Here is a 22,424-nt window from a genome sequence, read left to right on the forward strand (position 1 = left end):
GAAGTCCTGGTGCAAGTCATAGAATCATAGAATGGTAGAGTTGGAAGGGGCCTCCAGAGTAATCAGGTCCAGCCCCCTGCTCAGTGCAGGGTTCACTAAATCATCCCAGATGTCTGTCCAGCCTGTGTTTCAAAACTCCCATTGAGGGTGCCTACCCACTATCGTTACGTTTTCACTGCGAAATTTGCAGCGTTTTTTTTCTCCAGGTGTCTATGGAACTTATTAATGTTAAAATCGCAATGCGGCAAAATCACAATTTACCGCTAAATCGAGATTTTGTCGTGTCCCACAGACACCCAGAGAAAAAAAACGCTGCGAATTTCACAGTGAAAAAGAACTATAGTGGGTAGGCACCCGGAAGGAGAACTCGCCAACTCCCATGCCAACCTGTTCTACTCATTGATCACCCTCATAGTTAGAAAGTTTTTTTTCTAATATCTAATTTGTGTTTCCTTCCTTTCGGTTTCATCGCATTGGTTCTAGTCTTTTCTTGTACAAATGAGAATAGGGCTGATCTCTCTGGGCTGTGACAGCCCTTCAGATATTTGTAGACAGCTATTAATTCTCCTCTCAGCCTTCTTTTTTGCAAGCTGAACATTCCCAGATCCTTTAACCGTTCCTCATAGAACATGATTTGCAGACCGCTCACTATCATGGTAGCTCTTCTCTGAACTTGCACCAGTTTGTTTATGTCTTTTTTAAATTGTGCTGCCCAGAACTGGAAACTGTATTCCAGATGAGGTCTGACCAAAGAAGAGTAGAGGAAGAGAATTACCTCACGTGATCAAAACTCTATGCTTCTCAATACATTCCAGAGTTGTGTTTTGCATCTTTTGCTGCTGCATCACACTGTTGACTCATGTTCAGTCTGGGATCTATAAATATACCCAAGTTTTTGTCACATGCACTATTGGCTGCTTAGTCTAATTTCTCACTTGTGTGTGTGCTTTTTTTTCCCCATTTTTCTTGCCTAGATGTAGGATCTTGCATTTCTCCTTGTTAAATACCGTTAGCCTCACACATACAACCGCATAGAGGTGATTGGAACTGACTCTCCGTTGCAGCAATTTCTGAAAGAAATCTGTGGCCATTTTTTTTATTTTCCAGCTTCCAAGTGTATATTCACACCACAGAACTGGTTTCCCTCTGGTTTCATGTTGTAATTGTAAGAGATGTAGTACAGTTGCCAGAAGAACGCTAGTAATAGAGCACAATTCAGTGTAAAGTGATAGAAACGCTAGTGAAACAAGTCTGAGCTCCATCGCCATACATTGAAAATTCCCATTCATTTTGTTTTGCTAGTTTGATAATGATTTAATTCTGTAATACAAGTGGTGCCGTATAGCTTAACAGTATCCATGTCCTCCTTCCCTGCCCTCTTTCAACCGTCTCCACTTAAGTATTTATATTTCTTGAGAAGTATATTTGTATTATGTTTATATTTTACATTTTATGTCATGTCAGTCTGGTCTTAGTGATTTTTTTTTGTTCCCATTCTTGTTGATTGCAGGTAGACCCAGTATTTACAAATGAGGTCAAAGCCAAGCTTCGTAAGTACGTATTTTCACTACATATACTGTATTTTGTTTTATGCACAGTAGATTGTCATAAAATGTGCTGGAAATAGTTCTATTTGGGGAATTGCAATCTAAGACATATATACATCTTTGGGTTCATTCACATCAGTGTTCGGGGGTTCAATTTTTCTGCTCTGCTCGGGGATCAGGAAAACCTCACCCCCTGGCCAAATGGATCCATCCTATGACGGAACCGAACAGCGCCACATGAACCCCATTAATTATAATTAATTATGATTTATTTTCAGCCGGCATTCTGACATGTTGCCAGAATTGACAAGATGAAATTGTGCAGCTTGCTGCACTATTTTTTTTTTTTTAAGCAGAAATCCATGACAAGACTTTTATCCTGATGTTCACTGAAAACGGCCATATACCTACTGATACAGGACGGCAAATATGTACACTACCTCAGCATGCAGGCTGCCAAACTGCCAAAGGAGGGAGCCAGTTAGACCTGTGTAGGACACCGATGAGACAGCCACTCACACAGCCTCCTGATATAGAGTTTGGCTGCCTGTATGTTGAGGTGGTGCACATATCTGCCCTCCTGTATCAGTAATTATATGGCCGTTTTCAGTGATTGTTTGTTTTTATATTTCCCTTTCTGTGATACTTTTATCATGTGGTGTGGTTCGTTATTAACCCCTTAAGGACCAGGCTGCTTTGTACCTAAAGGACCAGACACTTTTTAGGAATTTTACCCATGTGGTGGTTTTACTGCCCTAGTTTTTTTCCCTCAGCTACCAAAATTATTTTTGCTGTGTTTATTATTTTTTTCTGTGACATATAGGGTGATTTTTTTAAGATATCCTTTTACTGACTTTTTTCCAGTTTTTTTAGTTTTATTGGGGTTAAAGGCTAAAAAATGATTTTAAAATAAAGTATGGGAATGGGTTCCTCGCTTTGAGATGTGTATGGTTTTGGATTACAGGGCACAAATGACAACTGTTTTTGTTGGCATCGGCTTTGGGTCATTTTATTCTGTAATTTTTTAAAACTTATTTATGTAACTATTTTTTTTTTTTACCATCCATGATCCCCATGACCTCTGGACGTCATACACAGGGTTGTTGGGGTTTTTTTTGCACACTTTTCGACTGTAGCTGGGGTATCTATAGAAGCCCCAATTACAAGGGGAAATATCCCCCTGTAGTGACAATAGTCACTGGCAGAGCTGATCAGTGTCTGCTAGGACCCTGGAGCTCTGCTGTAACAGCGGGACTCTGTGGTCATGTGATCGCTGGCTTGCGTAGTGAAAGAAAAACTTCCTTTTTACTTCTTAACCCTTTCTAATCCACTGTCTGACGTCTTCCTACATTCTGATTGAACCTTGTACAGTTCTAATGTTAGAAGATGTCCGACAGGGTATTCTTACCATCTTTTGCCAGCCACTCAGCTGTCGGAGTCTCTCTGGTGCACACACACTGGCTTTAGCCAGCAGATGACACTGTTATACAACAGCAAAAAGAGAAAGTCTTTTAGGAAACCCTGAATCAAAAATTGGATTAGAAAGGGTTGATACATAGCGCTCATTGAGCGCTATATATCCGGGAAAGGAGAAGGAAGAAGTGGTGAAAAAACGCTTTTCCCTTCTTCTCTGAGTCCTCTGCTGTAACTAACAGTTGACAACCAGACCTGCTTCTGCTTGATTGCAGGAACAGAGGCTTTAATCCTGTGCCGTGCTTTTGCTATCGGCAGGGCCGAGCTGCACAAGCAGAGAGAATGAGACCACGAAGGAACCTCTTCGTTTGTGTGCTTTTAGTATTCCATGTATTTTTGAAATGGCTGACACTTTGTATTATAACTATTATTCCCAATTCCACTGAATAATTTTCCTGTACATGATATAGATAGAGAGAGACTAATATACAATATTGTAGTCACCATCCTGGGACGGGCTTTCTACTAGTTTTGATCTAAGGCTTTTGAAGCAAGATACTCCCTGTGGTGTGTGCAGTCCAAAATAGAGAAACAAACAGCTCCCATGGGTTAAAGCCCGACCAGCAGTAACATTTGCATTGAGTTTGGATGTTTTCCCTGTGCTTGCTTATCTCCAGCTTCTGCAATTTCTTCTTGCACTTCAGAAGGAAAAAAAAAAACCTGTTGATAGGACGGTTTGACTTCCTATGAGGGAAACAATAATGTGTGTCATAGGAAAATTAGATTGTGCACCCCATCGGGAAGAGGGAATGATATGAGTTGCACTGCGCTCAGTACTACAGAATATAGTGCGGCATCATGAAATAAGATGAGTGCACATGATTGCAGCACGCCGACCTCCGCCGCCTCCCTACAACTCTTACTACAGCTGCCGACTTAGTGAGTCTTGAGTTATTGCTGAAATTCCCCGCCAAGTACTACTAACATGCCTTGTGTGGTTTTCGATCTCTAAACCATTTTTACTATTCTCCTAAAAAGTTAGTGCTGGATGTTTCTTTGCTGAGATGATTGAAATGGTGAACTTGGAAACCTGATGTTCTGCATTCAGGATGTGCAGAAATTTTACATTCCTCATTTTCGTGAGATACTTGTTAAAACATGTCCTGTGGATATATTCCCCAGTCACTTTAATCCAGTGACTGGTCCATCTCTGACAGGAGGTAGACTTGTACCTATATAGTGTTGGAGAATATGCAGTAACACATTGTAATCCCCATTTGTCATCTACATTTTCACAGCATTGATGGAGTTCACCTCATTGAGGAAATACCGCAGGCAGACTTACAGGCTCTGATACAGAGAAGCTTTGCCGTAGTGAATAGCTCATTGTCGGAAGGGATGTCGGCAGCCATACTTGAGGTAACCATGTTTTATTTTTCAGTTTACACTGACCTTGGAGAATGGTCCAGGGCAGGGGCGTACCTAAAGGCTCAGGGGCCCGGGTGCAAAAGTTCAGCTCGGGGCCCCCTTACCCCGGGCCTCCACCCCACATTCCCCCGTACCCATACCTAGATCGTGCTGCATACATGATCTGTCCCTGGCGTAATCTTTCCAAACATGAAGCATTTCCTGCACTACATGAAGATTTGTTTGTAGCCCCGCAGGCCACTCTCACACACACCGCTTTTTACCGCTATTAGCACAGTGCCCCGAGTGCCGTGCTAACCGCGGTACAACACTCCCTTAGATTTCGATGAGGTTACTCAAATTTGTGCTCGAACATGGTGTTTCTAACACTGTGATTTTCGAGAGCTGTCTGTTCTGTTCTTGCATTTTTGTGTTTTTTAACACACCTCATCACCCATCACAATGATGGGGTGCATTGAAGAGTGCTGTCAGACGCTGTAACCTGTGTTCAAAAACGCAGCTCGAAATTCTGGTAAAAATGCCACGATTTTGAGCTGCGTTTTCTGAACACGTGTGAGAGCGGCCTCAGGGGGGTCATGTTTATGTTGCACTTTAGAACCACAATTAAGACACATAAAAACCTGCATGCAGCATTTAAAGACCGCGTACGGTATTAGGGTGACTACACACTACAGGTTTTTTTCACGACGAAATTTGCAGCGTTTTTTTTTTCTGCAGGGGTCTATGGGACTTGTAATGTTAAAATCACGATCGCGCAAAACCGCGATTTCGCGGTAAATTGCGATTTTGCGCGATCGTTATTTTAGCATTACAAGTCCCATAGACCCCTGCAGAAAAAAAAAACGCTGCAAATTTCGCCGTGAAAAAAAAATGTAGTGGGCAGTCACCCTAAAGGAGCTGCAGACACTATTAATAACCTCATGCGGTTTTGATGCGGTTTTTAATTGCGTGTAAAGGGTGCAAATAAATACAGTAAATCCAGGGAGAAGGAGAGGGAGAGAGAGAGATACACACACAGAGACACACACACACACACACACAGAGACACACACACACACACACACAGATATACACACACACACACACAGATATACACACACACACAGATACACACACAGATACACACACAGATACACACACAGATACACACACAGATACACACACAGATACACACACAGATACACACACAGATACATACACAGATACACACACAGATATACACACACAGATATACACACACAGATATACACACACAGATATACACACACAGATACACACACAGATATACACACAGATATACACACAGATACACACACAGATACACACACAGATACATACACAGATACACACACAGATATACACACACAGATATACACACACAGATATACACACACAGATATACACACACAGATACACACACAGATATACACACAGATATACACACACACAGATATACACACACAGATACACACACACAGATACACACAGATATACACACACACACAGATATATACACACACACACAGATATATATACACACAGACACAGATATATACACACACACACACACACAGATATATACACACACACAGATATACAAACATACACACACAGATATACACACACACAGATATACACACACAGATACACACTTACCCCAGGGCTCGGTCCACTTCTCCTCCATGTGACAGCAACAGCAGGAGAGGTAAACTCAGAAGCTTCCCCGTTCAGCAGGAAGCAGGGGGGGCAGCACATGATCCCTGTGCCCTGCCGTCTCATGTGACTTCCTCCCTCCTCCCCTGCCGACCCATGTTAGTACCTCCCTGCTTTTCCTCTCAGGCTGGCTGTTCTGACTGCCGCATCATGCGGGGGAAAGAACGGTCAGCCATTAATGCACTGAATGTGCATGGGGGTATGTCGGAGGGCGGCTCCGGGGCCCCCTGAGCTCATGGGCCGGGTCGCCATGGCGACCCCAGCACCCCCTGACGCTACGCCTATGGTCCAGGGCAAGTACCACAGAGGTCATATATTACATTGTTAGCTGTTTTAGTCATTCACGACCCTCGGCGACCCTAAAGGCTCCCTCCCTTCATGTTTTTTAGTTTTGCACTGCTTCTTTCAGTTGTGTTATATCCATGCCAGTAACAGTTCTGACATTATCAGTCATTGTGTCCTTTGGCGCCGGGTCGTCTTTTTCCACTGATTTGTCCAAGCATTATAGATTTTTCTAGTGACTCTGCTCGCATTACATGGCCAAAATACGTGAGCCGGAGTTTGATCATCTTGCCCTCCAGTGATATATCGGGTCTTATATGATTCAGGACTTCTCTGTTTGTTACTCTCGCCCTCCAGGGTATATGCAGCAGCTTCCACCAGCACCACAGCTCAAACGCATCAATCCTCCTTCTTTCGGGTTTTTTCACAGCTTCCACATCCATATATGGCTACTGGGAAAACGGTGGTTTGCACTATCCCGCGTTTAGTTGCTATACACATATCCCTTCACGCTTCACCCCAGTGCTATCGTATGTTTATTCCAGGCATAGATTCCCCAGGCTGGTAAGTTTTTTAGCCAAGAAAGATGAAGTCTCGCACTCGTTCTTTGACCTAATTGTTGATTTTGATTTGAATTTGACAATTTTTTTACAGTTGTCATAATTTTAGTCGTCTTTAAATTCAAGAAGAGGCCCATTTTTTCAGTTTTAATCTTCCATATCAGCTGCTTCAGACCTGCTTCCATTTCTACAAGCAGAGTTGTGTCATCCACATAACGGAGATTGTTGATGTTTCTTCCACCAATTTTCCACCGATTTCGTCTAGGTCCATTTTACACACTTTTGTATATAGGTTAAACGAGAGGGTTGAGAGGATGTAGCCCTGTCGGACGTCTTTCCAGATCCCAAACCAGTCTGTGTCCACATTGTAGCACAGTGTATGTTGAAAATCCCAGTTTGCTGTATTCATCTAAAACCTTTATGGTCTGTAGGACATTACTGAAAATGAATTGAAATTCCAAAAATGCAGCATATTGTAAATGCCATATATGCAGTAAACGCGATGAAATCTGAGCAGCACTTTCTTGTTCTCCTGAGATCTTCATGTGCAGGTACTGGTTTAGGTTCACAGGATGACTATCGGCTGAGTAATCACTAGAAAGAGCCAATTTAAACGCTAGTCGTTTAGTCTAAACGCAACCATCAACAGGGTAATGAGCAATAAGTCGCTAGTCATCTCGTTTCATCTTACCAAATCGTTGGTCGATCAAATGTTGTGTGGTGTGATGTCACAGTCGTTCGTATTAGAATAACTGAAATAATATTTCAGCAAGCAGCTAATGAACAATTATGCCTCTGTGTTACAGCAAACCAATAACGGTCGTTCGTACACTTCAACAACTTTTGTGAGCAACTGTCTGAATGATAGTTGCTCCGTAGAAAGATACCTTTAATCCATATGCATGTACATCAGCTAAATGCTTTCTAGTATTAGTAACCTTACGGTAAAAAGGTCTCAGCAATGTATAATCTGTCTTTATAGGCTATGGATTTGGAAGTCCCTGTGCTGGCAAGGGATATACCGGGGAATGCTGCAATAGTATGTCATAAAAATACTGGTTTACTCTTCTCGAACCCCCAGGTAATTTTTCTTTATGTTTGTTTTTTTACTGCTGAAGCATGTTGAAACTAGGATACTAGCCTAAACTTTCCTAGAACATATCATGCGATAAATGTCATTTTTGAAGTTACTGTATTGGAAATATACATTTCTTTTTTAAAGTTTAGATTAGGGCTACAATCATATAGGCCATTTATTCAAAGAAAATGCCTTAAATGTCTGATAGGCGCATGTTCCAGAGCTTGTAGCTGTCTCCATAATTGCACCCTGTCCGTGCTCAGCTTCTTCTGCCTGAAGTAGCTGGGATTAAGGAAATGGCCAAACTGGCTTTTCTACACTGTTGCTGTAACTCCAATAGAAGTGGATTTGCGTTGTGTAAATAGCATAGCATAGTGATTAATTACAGAAATTGTTTAGAACAGCCAGTTTGGTTGTTTCTGTTATCCCGACTACCTGTGGCTGCAGTTAGTTGACCGGTATTCCTATTTTAGGCATGTTTAGTTGAGATGGGGGGTACACTTATAAAGTATATCTCCATCATAGTAATAAAGCTTGTAGTATGTGTTTGTCAATTTTCCTCTTCTCTTAAGGTGCCCATAGACCTTAGAGGAAAGTTGGCTGAACTTGGCAATTTAATTGGGATTGGCCAATTATCTCCTGACTCAGCATTCCCAAATCTTTGTTTCTACAGGAGCTAAGTCACTGCTCATTCTCCTCTCCCTACTAGAAACACATGCACACTCGGCTGAGCTTTCTTCCAAGCATCTTTCAGCAAGCTGAAATTAGTTTGCCATATTAGCTGTAAAAGTGAGAGGTCCTTACTACTGCTGTGCCCTGGAGGACCCCTAACCTGGTTTGAAGGAGCCTCAGGACACCAGATATTCCTGGCAGTAAACATGTGCTATATTATATGGTGTTTGGTGGTGTAATCAGTAACTAGAAGACATGGTAAAATTTACAGTACTGTGGAACGTTTCAGGCAGGTGCGAACAAAATGCTTCAAAGTAAGAATGTTTTCGAAAATAAAAATGTTAATAGTTTTTGTTGTTAATTGACAAAATGCAAAGTGAATGAAAGAAAGCGAAATGTAAATCAAATCAATATTTAGTGTGATCGCACCTTGCCTTCAAAACGGCATCAATTCTTCTAGGTACACTTGTACACAGTTTTGAAGGAACTTGGTAGGGAGGTTGTTCCAAACATCTTGGAGAACTAACCAAAGTGAATGTAAGCTTGCTCAAGTCCTTCTGTCACTTCATGTAATCCTAGATAGACTTGATGATGTTGAAATCAGGACTCTGTGGGGGCCATATCATTACTTCCAAGACTCCTTGTTCGGTATTAGTGTAGTATGTCTCCATCCTGTCTCACACCCAGGATGCTACAGCCACACCCACGCGAGCTTCGAACCGATGAGCGATCAGGCAGCTAGCATTCGTTTTCTTCGCTGCCGAAACTAGACCTGCTCATCCAGTTGTTCCGAGTAGGCATCATGAAAGCTGCTGAGCAGAAAGCAGTAGCACTCGGAAGCTTGGAGGTGGATGTGGTGCCCGCTTGGGAGCTCGGGTCAGGAGCTCGAAGGTTGGCATGGCTGTAAGCTCAGGGCTGATCGCTTGCTCGGCAGCTCAGTTCGGAGCTCAGGCCCACTCAGGTGCTCGGGTCGGGAGGTTGGCGTGGCTGTAGCCTTGGGGCTGATTGCTTGTCCGGCAGCTCAGAACTCGGGTCCGCTCGGGAGCTATGGTGGGGAGCCTGGTGGTTGGTGCAGCTGTAGCCTTGGGGCTGATCGCTTGCTCGGCAGCTCAACTCGAAGCTCAGGTTGGGGCCCCAGAGGTCTGCGTGGCCGTAGCCTTGGGACCGATCGCTCGGTGGCAGCTCAGCTCGGACCTTGGGAATCTGTGAAGGTCTGTATGCGGGAGCCAATTGGGAGGTTTTGCCTTGACCTGGCAGTTACCTGTAGTTGAGCCCGGCCAACCCATACTTCTGGTGGAGACATACTACAGCAGTGGTGGCGAACCTATGGCACGCAGAGCCCTCCCTACTGGCACGCGCCGCCATCGGCCACCCACCACTTGTAAATACCGGCAGGGGACGCGGCTTCCCTGTTGGCATTCACTCAGCTGCTGTGCTAACATCGCCGATCCCGGCGCACACTGTGACGTCAGTGTGCAGCTGGGATCGGACGGCACTGGAGTATTATGTTGCCACAGGAAGTAAGGGGTGGCGACATAATACACCTGTCATAGAACTGGTTCATACCCCCAGCTTCTGATTGGCTGGGGGCGGAGGACTGCGGCGAGCCTGAGAGCTGCGGGCCCGAGGCTGGGAACGCTGGCACGGGCAGAGCAGGGCTTGGCCAACGGCCCCGACATGGAGGACAGCAGTGAGGCAGGGAGCTCCGGGATAGAGGACAGCCCCGACCCAGGGAGCTGCGGCAGAGGCTGAGACGCAGGAGTAGAGCGCACCACAACTGAGATGAGTGAGTGGGGGAGGGGAGGCTGCAATGAGATGTCACTATTGCACTGGGGGACACTATGGGATGTCACTATTAGGCTGTGGGATGATACGCCGTGGGATACGCCGTGGGATGCCGCTATTATGCTTGGGGGCCGCTGTGGGATGTCGCTTTTACGCGCTGGGTGTCGCTGTGGGATGTCGCTTTTATGCGCTGGGGGCCGCTGTGGGATGTCGCTTTCATGCGCTGGGGGCCGCTGTGTGATGTCACTTTTATGCGCTGGGGGCCGCTGTGGGATGTCGCTTTCATGCGCTGGGGGCCGCTGTGGGATGTCACTTTCATGCGCTAGGGGCCACTGTGGGATGTCGCTTTCATGCGCTGGGGGCCGCTGTGGGATGTCGCTTTTATGCGCTGGGGGCCGCTGTGGGATGTCGCTTTTATGCGCTGGGGGCCGCTGTGGGGTGTCGCTTTTATGCGCTGGGGGCCGCTGTGGGGTGTCGCTTTTATGCGCTGGGGGCCGCTGTGGGGTGTCGCTTTTATGCGCTGGGGGCCGCTGTGGGGTGTCTCTTTTATGCGCTGGGGGCCGCTGTGGGGTGTCGCTTTTATGCGCTGGCGGCCGCTGGTTGGGTGTCGCTTTTATGCGCTGGGGCCGCTGTGGGGTGTCGCTTTTATGCGCTGGGGGCCGCTGTGGGGTGTCGCTTTTATGCGCTGGGGGCCACTGTGGGATGTCGCTTTTATGCGCTGGGGGCCGCTGTGGGATGCCGCTTTTATGCGCTAGGGGCCGCTGTGGGGTGTCGCTTTTATGCGCTGGGGCCGCTGTGGGGTGTCGCTTTTATGCGCTGGGACCACTGTGGGGTGTCGCTTTTATGCGCTGGGGGCCGCTGTGGGGTGTCGCTTTTATGCGCTGGGGGCCGCTGTGGGGTGTCGCTTTTATGCGCTGGGGGCCGCTGTGGGGTGTCGCTTTTATGCGCTGGGGGCCGCTGTGGGGTGTCGCTTTTATGCGCTGGGGGCCGCTGTGGGGTGTCGCTTTTATGTACTAGGGGGCCGCTGGGGTGGGGGTCACTATTATTGCTGGGGTCGGTTGAGGGGGGGATCACTATTACCGCCGGGGGGGGGGGGGGTCACTATTACCGCTGGCGTATGTTTACATTTAAAGGAAATGGGCAGGGCCGCTTCAAAATAGACGGGGTGCAGATTTTGACTGCTTTTTGGATGCAGAAATGCTGCAGAATTTGCGACAGAAATTTCTGCTGCGGACATTCTGCAGTATTTCCGCATCCAAAAAGCAGTTAAAATCTGCACCCTGTCTATTTTGAAGTGCCCTGTCCTTTTTAGCACGACGGAGGTAAAATCATATGCCGTGATAAGCCCCGCCCCCTGACATGTTGGCACTTTGCGATAAATAAGTGGGTTTTGGGTTGCAGTTTGGGCACTCGGGCTCTAAAAGGTTCGCCATCACTGGGCTACACTAATACCTTCTTGGTCTTCTTTATGCTGAAGATAGATAATGACCGTAGCTGTATGTTGATTGTTGTCGTTTTGCTGCAGACAGAGATTTGGAGTGAGAGGTCTTCTAGTTTTGAAAAAAATTCTTTCTTTGCAAAGTTTTAAACACAACTGCTTTGTACAGTAATTTTAGGATAGAAACTAAAGAAATAATGCCTTTCTAATGTGAAATAGCATGAGTTCACTTCTCTTATTCTGGTGTCTGAATTATCGTTAATTATAATTGTGTTCATCCAATTTGCTGGCTGTGAAAAGACGAGCCTGCTGTCGGTAAACATTAACCCGGCACATGACGAACCTCCAGAAACACCTTACATTTGGAAGAAAATGTTCCTTTCAAATCCAGTTAGTGCTTTGAGGGACGCAGGAAAAAAAAACATAAGTTCTATCGATCTAATGCAGTTGCCAAAGGAAAAATTTGAAATCAAATAAAAAATACACTTGAAGGCATGTGCAGGAAGAAAGGTCAGGAAGTTGTCTACATACATACAATAAATATGGTTCCGACGAGAAATCTTCTATTTCTACGGGGAAATTGCACTTATTAAATGTGGGCTGTTGCTTTCATTCAGAATGATTGACTTTTATGGTTTATGCAAGCAATAGCAACTTGATGGAAATGCAGGTTATTTTTTTCCTGAAGTATTATAGTAGTCTTGTGCATTAATACATTCAGCCGCCGTGTTCTACTGACTGTCGGAGCCCTGACTGCTGTGAGTGGTCAGAAAGTAAATAATTATGATGGGGTGATATAGAGTAGCTGCACTATTATATTAGGAGCCCGTGTCTAATGAGAGTGTTCTGTACAGGGAAGTCTCATGGAGGCACTTCTTTAGTAGAATGCCAAATGTCCTCGTATTTAGGAAGTGGTGGTTCACTTTTCTACACAATTAAGATTGCATCATGGTGCCGTATGACCTAGATTTCTATTCCTTTTTTGTAAAGTATGGGAGAAGTACACATATTTACAAAGAATGTGTCACCTAGATTGTTACAAGAAGCTACAAGCACATACTGATATTTATCGTTATTTCTAATGCTGTTATCATTCTCTAAGGCCGGCTTCCCACGGCCGCGACGGGCTCCGCTGCGGAATTCCGCGGCGGAGCCCGTCACGGCAACACCCAGAGACCCCAATACTTACCTCCGGATCCGGCATATTCCGTCCCGCATGACACTTCGGCACGCATGCGCAACAGAGCGCGTGACGCGCCGCAGCGTCATATGACACGCCCACAGCATCACATGACACGCCGGCCGCGTCATATGACACGGCTGGCGGTGGGCGGGGAAGCTGTTTCACGCTATCTTCCGCTGTGCTACAGCAGGAGATAGCGTGACGGATGGCTTCCATTGACTGCAATGGATGCCGGCCGCGTGTACACCCGCGGCAAATAGAGCATGCCGCGGGTGAGGTCGGGCCGACTTGCTTGAGTTTACAGCATAAAGTCTGCTCTCACACATGTATTCACAAAACGCTGCATTCTAACTCACGACATTTTACCGCGATTTCTAGCGGTATTTTTGAACGCATTATGCATAGTTTTTTAACACACGAAAATATAGCAGACATTGCTTCAAAATTGCGGCGCTAGAAATGCCGCATTCGAACACTGGTCTGCGAGGCTCCATTGAAATCAGTGGGAGCGTTGTACCGCGATTAGGTTGAAACACCATTCAAATCGCAGTAAAAAGTGGGTTGTGTGAGAACAGCCTTAGAGAGGCGCTTTACTGCAGCCTTATGGACCATAGAAGTAACAAACTGGAGGGGTTTATTTAAACTTCTATTGGAGACTGTGCATGATCTGTGATCTGGGCAAAGGTCATTGTGCAGAGAGGGGGAAGAGGTGAGCTGTGATCATTACCTATTGTGAATGGTGTATCCTGTGTTATCTATATATGAGTGTTGGCTTTCATTATTATCCTGCCTATGAGGATAATGAGATGACTGCTGAAAAGTTTCTTCTGCAGAGCAGAAGGTGTCAGACCGTTATTAGGATCAATGATCAGTGAGAAACCTGCTGAATTTTAAGAGTTTTATTTATTTTAATTATGCATAATGGCATTGAAAATTTTAAGTCTTTTAGCTTAAAAACTTGAGGTTAACTGTAAGTTATTCTCGAACGATACTTCCCTTTTTATTAACGTTTTCATTGTGAAGCAATGACTCCTGAATAGGGTTCCTTGGGCTCACCAGAAGAAGTAATTCTGAGGTCTCCATCTACATAGAACATGTACATATCTACTTGTAATTACCGTATTATTACATCCACATATTAGATTTGTGAGTCCTTTTTGCTCCACAGTCGTTACGGCCGACTTGCATTGTGCTGGACCTTTGGGAGCCTGTTGTATTAGGAGCCTTGGGACACTAGTACTTCAGAGGGCCGGGTCAATATTGGCTAGATGAGTTTAGACTTCATGAAGCTCACAGATTAGGGAACTGAATTTGTAATTTTCTAATATACTTTTAGTTGTATCTGTGATGCTTCTATAGTCTGTCTCACAAAGAGAATGCATCCGGATGCAGCGTATCTTGCCGCTTTTGTGGTTGGGGATTGGCTACCTGTGACAAATGCCAATGGTGCCGATCACTTGACTGTCTCTATAGACAGATGTCCGAACCCCAACCACAAACAGCCGAGTGATACCCCGTGCCACCACCATGCTACCACCGTGCTGCATTCTCTTAGGGTTGTTTCCCACAGTCGTATTCATAAAACTGTGTGGATCATGCAGCGTTTTATCGCCTTGGGAGACGGTGGTGAGTGGGCTATCATGGCTTATTGCAGCAATTGTGCACAGTGCATGACCGCGTATCTCCCGCACGCTATCATGCAGAGTGGGACTAGTTTCTTTTCTTCCTTTTTATTCCCCACTCTGTCTCGTATTGTGTAAGTACAGAGTTGATTACACAACCTATAGTAATAGGCGGTGAAATAGAACATGCTGCTTTTTTTTTTCACGCGTGTTGTACATTCTCTCTCGCTCTCTCTCTCAGACAGTCGTTCAAAGGTGAATGACTGCGGTTTACACTGAATGGCATGTTGTTCGGTTTTTTTAATTCCCGTTCGGTCGCTGCATGCTTTTACATGGGATGATTATTGTTGAAATTCCGATTCTGAACGGTAATCGTCCCATGTTAGGGCCATGTAGCACACTAGGGCCATTTCTACTCCAGCAGCTGCACTTACTGTCTAGTGTTGCTCCTGTTCACAGCCAGAAGGATCCAGCGATGCAAGTATAATATGCGGCCTCAGTAACTGTAGTGCAGGTAAATATATTTTCAACTACCATAAAAGTGTAAAATATTAGTGTTTCACATAAATTGAGCTGATCTTTTTGTTTTTGGGGTAGACTGGGAGCCCAGAAGATATGTAAATACATTTTCTTACCAAAGTGAATGTCCGGCTCTGCACACTGTTTTATGGTTTGTATATAAGATTATTCTACATGAAAGCCTGAGTTATAAATACACCGCATTACTTCTTGTGTGCTGATCCTGCGCCGCATTCTGATCATTTCGCAGCTGAAGTCTCTCGTTATTGCTTGCTGACTCAATCTCTGTAACAAGCTCACTCTGGTGATGTGCATTCTGGGAAATGTAATCTTTACACCAAGCACTGTAATCGGATGTAGGGAAATTGACAGTGACAAGCAGTAAGACAATTAATATGGGCTATAGCTGCGGATCAGTACAAGATAAGTAACGCATTGTATTTAAAAATAGTTAAGCCCCGGCCTGTAGAGCACCGATCTGTGATAGGGTGCCCATGCTTGTACGTCCCTGAGCGTATTGTGTGTATTCCCCCTATAGCTTTAAGAGGAGAATACTGCATCTCACTGGATACCATATGTTGCCACATGAACAGGCTTTGTATTTTTACTCTTTTATGTATGCTCAGTGGTGCACATGGTACAGAATATGCATGACTTAAAGGGGTTGTCCCGCGAAACAAAGGGGGTCTATACACTTCTGTATGGCCATATTAATGCACTTTGTAATGTACATTGTGCATTAATTATGAGCCATACAGAAGTTATCAGAAATTTTTCACTTACCTGTTCCGTTGCTAGCGTCCTCGTTTCCATGGAGCCGTCTAATTTTTAGCGTCTAATCGCCAGATTAGACGCGCTTGCGCAGTCCGGGTCGTCTTCTTTTCTCAATGGGGCCGCTCGTGCCGGAGAGCGACTCCTTGTAGCTCCGCCCCGTCACGTGCCGATTCCAGCCAATCAGGAGGCTGGAATCGGCAATGGACCGCACAGAAGCCCTGCGGTCCACCGATGGGAGAAGATCCCGGCGGCCATCTTCAGCAGGTAAGTAAGAAGTCACCGGAGCGCGGGGATTCAGGTAAGCGCTGTCCGGTTTTCTTGTTTAACCCCTGCATCGGGGTTGTCTCGCGCCAAACGGGGGGGCTGTTGAAAAAAAACAAAACCCGTTTCGGCGCGGGACAACCCCTTTAAGTATACCTTAGGGCTCATTCACAAGTCCGTATCCATAAAAAGCTGGGGGAGTCCTGCAGCATTTTACCGGTCTGTTAAAGCCAGCAGAGACCGGGTATAGCAGCGAGTGCACCGCACATGACCAAGTATCTCACGCACACATAGCAGGGTTGCGTATGAAAAGGCCTACTGTACACAATGTATTGCATATGGACAGTGTTGCATACGCCGCCTATACAAATGTCACGCTGCGTGGTACACAGAGAAGTGGAGCATGCTGCCATCTACTTCTTGTGTGTATTGACACGCAGTGTCTACACACTGTCAGCGGATCAATAAAACTTTATTTACTTTCATTCACTCTATTCTCTGCGTGTCACGTGGCCGTAATAAGTGCCGAAATCAGTCGTATGAATGAGCTCTCAATGGACTATTTCATAATTTTATAAACAGGGTGATTCAAACATCAGGACCACCTGGAATAGCTTCTGAATGAAAAGTGATACAAGTCGGAAACTGAACACACAGATGGATGTGGGAAAACTTTTTGGAAAGGGGGTCATGGGATACACGACTTAGGCCTCTTTCACACAGGAGAAAGCGATATAGCCACGAGAATATCGCAGCGGTGTTCTGTGTGGTATCGCTGCGTTCAAAGACTCCACCTCCAGGAAGCGCTGGCTCTGATTGGCTGAGCTTCAGCGCTCGAGAACCAATCACTGCAGCGCTTGATAAACCAATTACAGACATTCAGTGCGATGCAGAAAACCAATCAGAGCCAGCACTTTCTGGAGGCAGCGTTTTCTTGTGATGCAATAGAAAGGAAGGCTCTGTAAGGAAACATGGGCTGCAAAACATTGCAAATCGTGGCTGTATAGAGCATGCCGCAATTTTTTTTTCTCGCAATGTAGCAGACTTTAAAACATCACTAATGTGAAGGAAGCCATTGGAAAGCATGGGCTTCACATACATGTGATTTGTAGCGCTGTCGCATCACCAGAAAATCACATGATTTTGTCGCCTGTGTGGAAGAGGCCTGAAGGGTAGATTTTCATCAGGAATTGATAGGCTCAGTCATTTTGTTTTTCAATATCTGCAACCATTTTTAAGTTATGGTTGATATCATATTGACAATTAATAAAGTTATGTTGAATGATTTGCTAACGAAAACGTTAATCACACGTCTTTTCAGGTACCAGAAAATGCCGCTAACAATTCTGGACAGAATTGAGGGGATCCTGATGGTCAGTAACAGAACTTCACGTGAGGTGGCCGATGCCTTCAATCTGGAAGACCGCCAGTGAGGGCACGAAATATCAGGAAACTGATTTGGAAGTTCACCAAGACTGCTAGTGTCTAGGACTAACCGAGAACTGGTTGTCCAAGCATTGTTCCTGGTCCCCAGGTGTCGACAATTTTGCTAGCTGTTTTTAAAACAAGTCCACAGAAAAGCATCCGGAGACTGGCATCTGAGAGCGGTGTGAGTTGCCCAACTGTTGTAAGGATCCCCAAGACACACAAGTGGCACCCATACAAACTGCAGCTGCCACAGAAGCTTAGAGTTCTGTCGGTGTTCAGGGTCAGTACTCCTCTGTGTACTCTTCATGAAAACTAGTACAGCTGTCAACACCTGGGGATTGGAAACATTGCTCGTACGACCAGTTCTCGGTTAGTCCTGGACACTAGCAGTCTTCCTGAACCTCTAAATCAGTTTCCTGACCGTTCATGCCCTCACTGCCCGGCTCTGTTGGTGTTCTCGATTGAAAGCCTCAACCCCTTTATGTGAACTTCTGTTCAGGATGCTCTCCGTTCTGTCCTGGTTAACTGCATCTTCTAATACCTGAAAAAACCTGTGTCCTCCAAACCACATAACTCAACATGACTTTATTAACACTCCTCATGACATTAGGCATAACTTGAAAATGGTTGCAGGTATTTAAAAAAAATGAATGACCACAGCATGCAAATATTTTCAGCATCTTTATTAGTCACCCATACAGGATGATTCGGCTGCACTTTAGCTTTCTTCAAGCATATACAAGCTAACGTCCAGTGCACACGTATATAGTAGATCTAGTTACAAAACATCCAATTGTATATTTTAGAGCAGCTTTATGCAAATAACCCATTATATTGTCATGGCGATTTATTAATGTCCATCAATAATATAAAAAAACCAGCCTGTGACATGGAGTAAATGTGCATGCCTGTTGGCACGTAATTTCTTACAATGCAGCTAACACCACAGTCAACCTCTCTCAGCATGGTGATGATGCACAGAGCCCTATCAGGCTGGCTATCCATGAAAAGCCCTGATAACGCCAAATACAGCACAGCACACTTTTATATATATAACCATAAAGATTAAAAATCATTGCCCTCAGCAGTCTTCTGCTCATATCTCTTTGCAGCAGTCATTAGCTGATAACTGACTTCATACTCAAACAGTATGTGCAACTGGCATTAGTTTAGCATAGGGGGGGCAAAGTAAAAAAATCTCATCCACACGGGATGGCAAAGCCATCAGAAGCCGGCACTGCGGCACGGATTCCAAGGCCACAGTATGTTAATTTTTTTTTTCCTGTTGCGGCCGTGCTCTCCTCTATAGGCACGCCAGCTGCTGCATCATTATCTCCTGTTCTCTAAGTTGTTGTGGCAGCAGCTTTGTTTCTGCTTTCACAGCTGACCCGCTGGAGGGAATCGGTTGACCACACTGCTCAGCCTAGCCTTGTTACAGCAAGGAGTGTCTGAATGGTTAGCCTCTCTTTAAATCGTTCCGGTTTCTGCAATGCGTGATGCTTTATAGCAGACACAACATGTCTTCTATCCAGTATTTCTTGTTGTAGTCTAGTCATGTCTAGTCTGTCCAATCTGTTTGTCTTATGCCTTGGTCTTCTGGTTCAGTCTGTGTTGCCTAGTTTATGGCTTCACTAATCATTCCTTGTTTGTTTCTGTCTCCCTTGGGTCATTACAGCATTTGCTTCTTTAGACTCTTGTTTGGGTCCTGTTCTCAGGAATAGTCTTTTAGACTGGGTTATCCTTAGGGACAACTTAGGCACAGCAGAGTTGAGGGAAATTATGGCTAGCCAGTGTTAAGGTCAGCATTTCTCTTGATTGTAATTTTGGTTGCATAGCATCTATTGCAGTCTCCATTGTCAGTTTCATTATATTCTTTATCAGCCTCTTGCCATCACCATTTGCCTGTGTCATCTAATGGGGAGTCACTAGTTGCATTTGTGTTTTCACTGCGTTAATATGTGCTTTATGTTTATTTTTTATATTTGTTACAACGTCCGCTTCTTATGATGATCAGATCTACTTTATGTCCTGGGAACATCTGAGTACTGGGAGACACTTTTAGTACCCAGGATAAGTGACTGCTGAAGGTGAAGCCGTGCTCTGTTGTTTACAGTCCTTCACACATTTGATATTTAATGTATTACCAGTTTTTAATAATGATTACAACATAGTAATGAGTATTATTATTGTTAATGGACATTATGTTGGTACTATGTTGCCATCATGACAACATAATGGAGTAGATGTTTGAAATACGCAATTGCGGGGTTTTTAGTTGATTGCATTACATATACGTGCGTTTGATAGCAGTTTATAAATGCTTGAAAAAGGTACCTGCGTGACCAAAAAAATAGTAAAGTTACCTGAATGACACTGACTTCTTTATTTACTTGTATATTACACAACTTCTACTGCCGATTGCATAAGACATCCGTATGTCAGACCATGCCTGTTCTTAAATCCTCTACCACCGGTGAAGCTTTTTATGATGCACATCTGCAATCTTAAGGTCATTGTTCATTGCAGGCAGCTTGTGAATAGCATTAACCAGACATCTAACTGAATTATGTGCCATACTGCTATTTCCATCATGTACAGACACCCCTCAGTGATCACTTGTCACGTTGGCACAATGGGAACTGATTTTCTGTAATCACTTGTCCTAGGCAAAGCAAAAGTTATAGTCCCATGACCTGACTTGACAAGTTGAATCATCATTCGGGAGGTTTCTTGCCTTTTTTGGTGTAGTTGAGGCAAGTTGTCCAATTGGGAAAGGACTTTTTAATACTTCTAGGATAATTGCAGCCTGGAATTAATTTAGAGTGGTTCCAAGAGACCCTCATGAATGACATGTTTATTCATCTCGTCATGAACAGTCTGTTCTTCCATAATACCATGTAAGGAGCACATTTTCAAACAGTCTTATGTGGATATGCGCTACAGCTTTATTCATCCTGGTCTCTTGATCCGTGAATAGAATGCCAGAACTACAGTGCGCATAGAAAGGAAACAGAGGGGGCGAAGAATGCAATTTTCCATAAAAGTGCAGATTCACATACACATCATTGTTTGCAGAAAGCTGGTTAACAACGCCTTTAGGATCAGTAATGGCTGGTACCTGTGATTGACATCCACAATCTGGGCCATTTAGGCTGAAGGAATATAGTATTAAGGCTTCACAGAAGAGGAGATGCTTGGGTCTTATATTATTACTTATACACCCCATTTATCATGAGCAGCAGATTTTTTATTAATCGTTGACTGGTAAAATGTAACACCATGCATTATGTGAAAGCATTCAACAGCTGTGTATTGTGCAATACATAATGTGTAATTCTCATGATCTTATAGTAGTTGGTAACAGTAACATAATATTTTAGGTTGAAAAAAGACATATGTCCATCCAAATCAGCCTGCCCCAATGTTGATCCAGAGGAAGGCAAAAAAAAACCAAAGCAATAAGGCGGAAGTCCATTTTCCTCACTTTAGGGAAAACAATTCCTCCCTGACTTCAAATTTGGCACTCGGTATAATCCCTGGATCACTGACTTCTGAAATAATCAGTGACTATAACATGTAATATTGTAATGCTCAAGAAAGGCATCCAGGCTCTTTTTGAACACGTGGTGATGGAGAACTTAGAGAGTTCCTTAGTCTAACTGCTCCTAAAGAACCCTCTTCTGTATTGGTGTAGGAACTCTCTTTCCTCTAGACGTAGAAGGCACACCCTTGTTACGGTCACAGTCCGGGGTATAAATAGTTAAAGGGGTTGTCCCGCGAAAGCAAGTGGGGTTCAGCACTTCTGTATGGCCATATTAATGCACTTTGTAATATACATCGTGCATTAAATATGAGCCATACAGAAGTTGCTGGCGTCCCCGTCGCCATGGTGCCGTCTAATTTCAGCGTCTAATCGCCCGATTAGACGCGCTTGCGCAGATGGGTCTTTTCCCTTCGGCTCGGCTCGGCAGCAGCTGCGTTCTGGCTCCGCCCCCTTGTACGCGTCATCGCGTAGCTCCGCCCCGTCACATGTGCCAATTCCATCCAATCACAGCTTTCATCCAACCAGGTCTCCATTACTCTAGTTATGTCGTAGTTTTCCTCAGAAATTATTATTTCCAGTTCGTCAACTTTATTGGTCAGACTTCTAGCATTAGTTCCCATACAGTTAAGAAGGTTTTGGTTATTTTTTTTGAGTGTATCCCTATTAACTGTGTTCTAACCATTTTTAACTGTTTTAACCCCTCTACCGCTCCACCCCCAATTCTATTACTTAGTCCAAGATCTCTGTGTACGCTATCTTCTCGTTTATCTTTCTGATTCCCCTTCCCCACCCCACCACACAGTTCTTAGTTTAAACACTCTTTCAACCTTCTAGCCATCTTACCTCCAGAACAGCTGCACCTTCCCCATTGAAATGCAGCCCATCCTACAGCAAAGTCGGCCCAGTTCTCCAGAAACCCAAATCTATCCTTCCTCCAACAACTCTGGGGCCACTTATTTATCTCTCTAATCTCCTGCTGCCTTTCTGGTGTCATACATGGTACAGGCAGTATTCTATGAAATACTACTTTGGAAGTCCTTGCCCTAAGTTTACATCCTAGTTCCCTGAAATAGTTTTTAATGACCTCTCACCTACCTCTCACTTTGTCATTGGTGCCAATGTGTATCCTCACCAGCCCTTCCCAGTAATTTGTCGACATGATCCGCAATGTGTCGAA

General features: G+C 44.6%; 1 protein-coding gene across 4 annotated transcripts in view; it reads left to right on the top strand.

Moving 5' to 3' along the window:
- GLT1D1 (glycosyltransferase 1 domain containing 1) overlaps nt 1-22,424 on the top strand; it is a 91,134-nt gene that overhangs the window by 56,113 nt on the left and 12,597 nt on the right. For 3 of the 4 annotated variants that reach the window (XM_066603403.1, XM_066603402.1, XM_066603401.1), the window contains 3 exons: nt 1,511-1,554; nt 4,259-4,379; nt 7,926-8,024. In XM_066603403.1, the coding sequence (XP_066459500.1) occupies nt 1,511-1,554; nt 4,259-4,379; nt 7,926-8,024 (264 nt within the window). Of the gene's footprint in view, nt 1-1,510; nt 1,555-4,258; nt 4,380-7,925; nt 8,025-8,694; nt 8,755-22,424 lie in introns of those variants that run through there. The other variant, XM_066603405.1, reaches the window with a different exon arrangement.

The sequence above is a fragment of the Eleutherodactylus coqui genome, chromosome 5, assembly GCF_035609145.1.
Source record: "Eleutherodactylus coqui strain aEleCoq1 chromosome 5, aEleCoq1.hap1, whole genome shotgun sequence".
Lineage (NCBI taxonomy): Eukaryota > Metazoa > Chordata > Amphibia > Anura > Eleutherodactylidae > Eleutherodactylus > Eleutherodactylus coqui.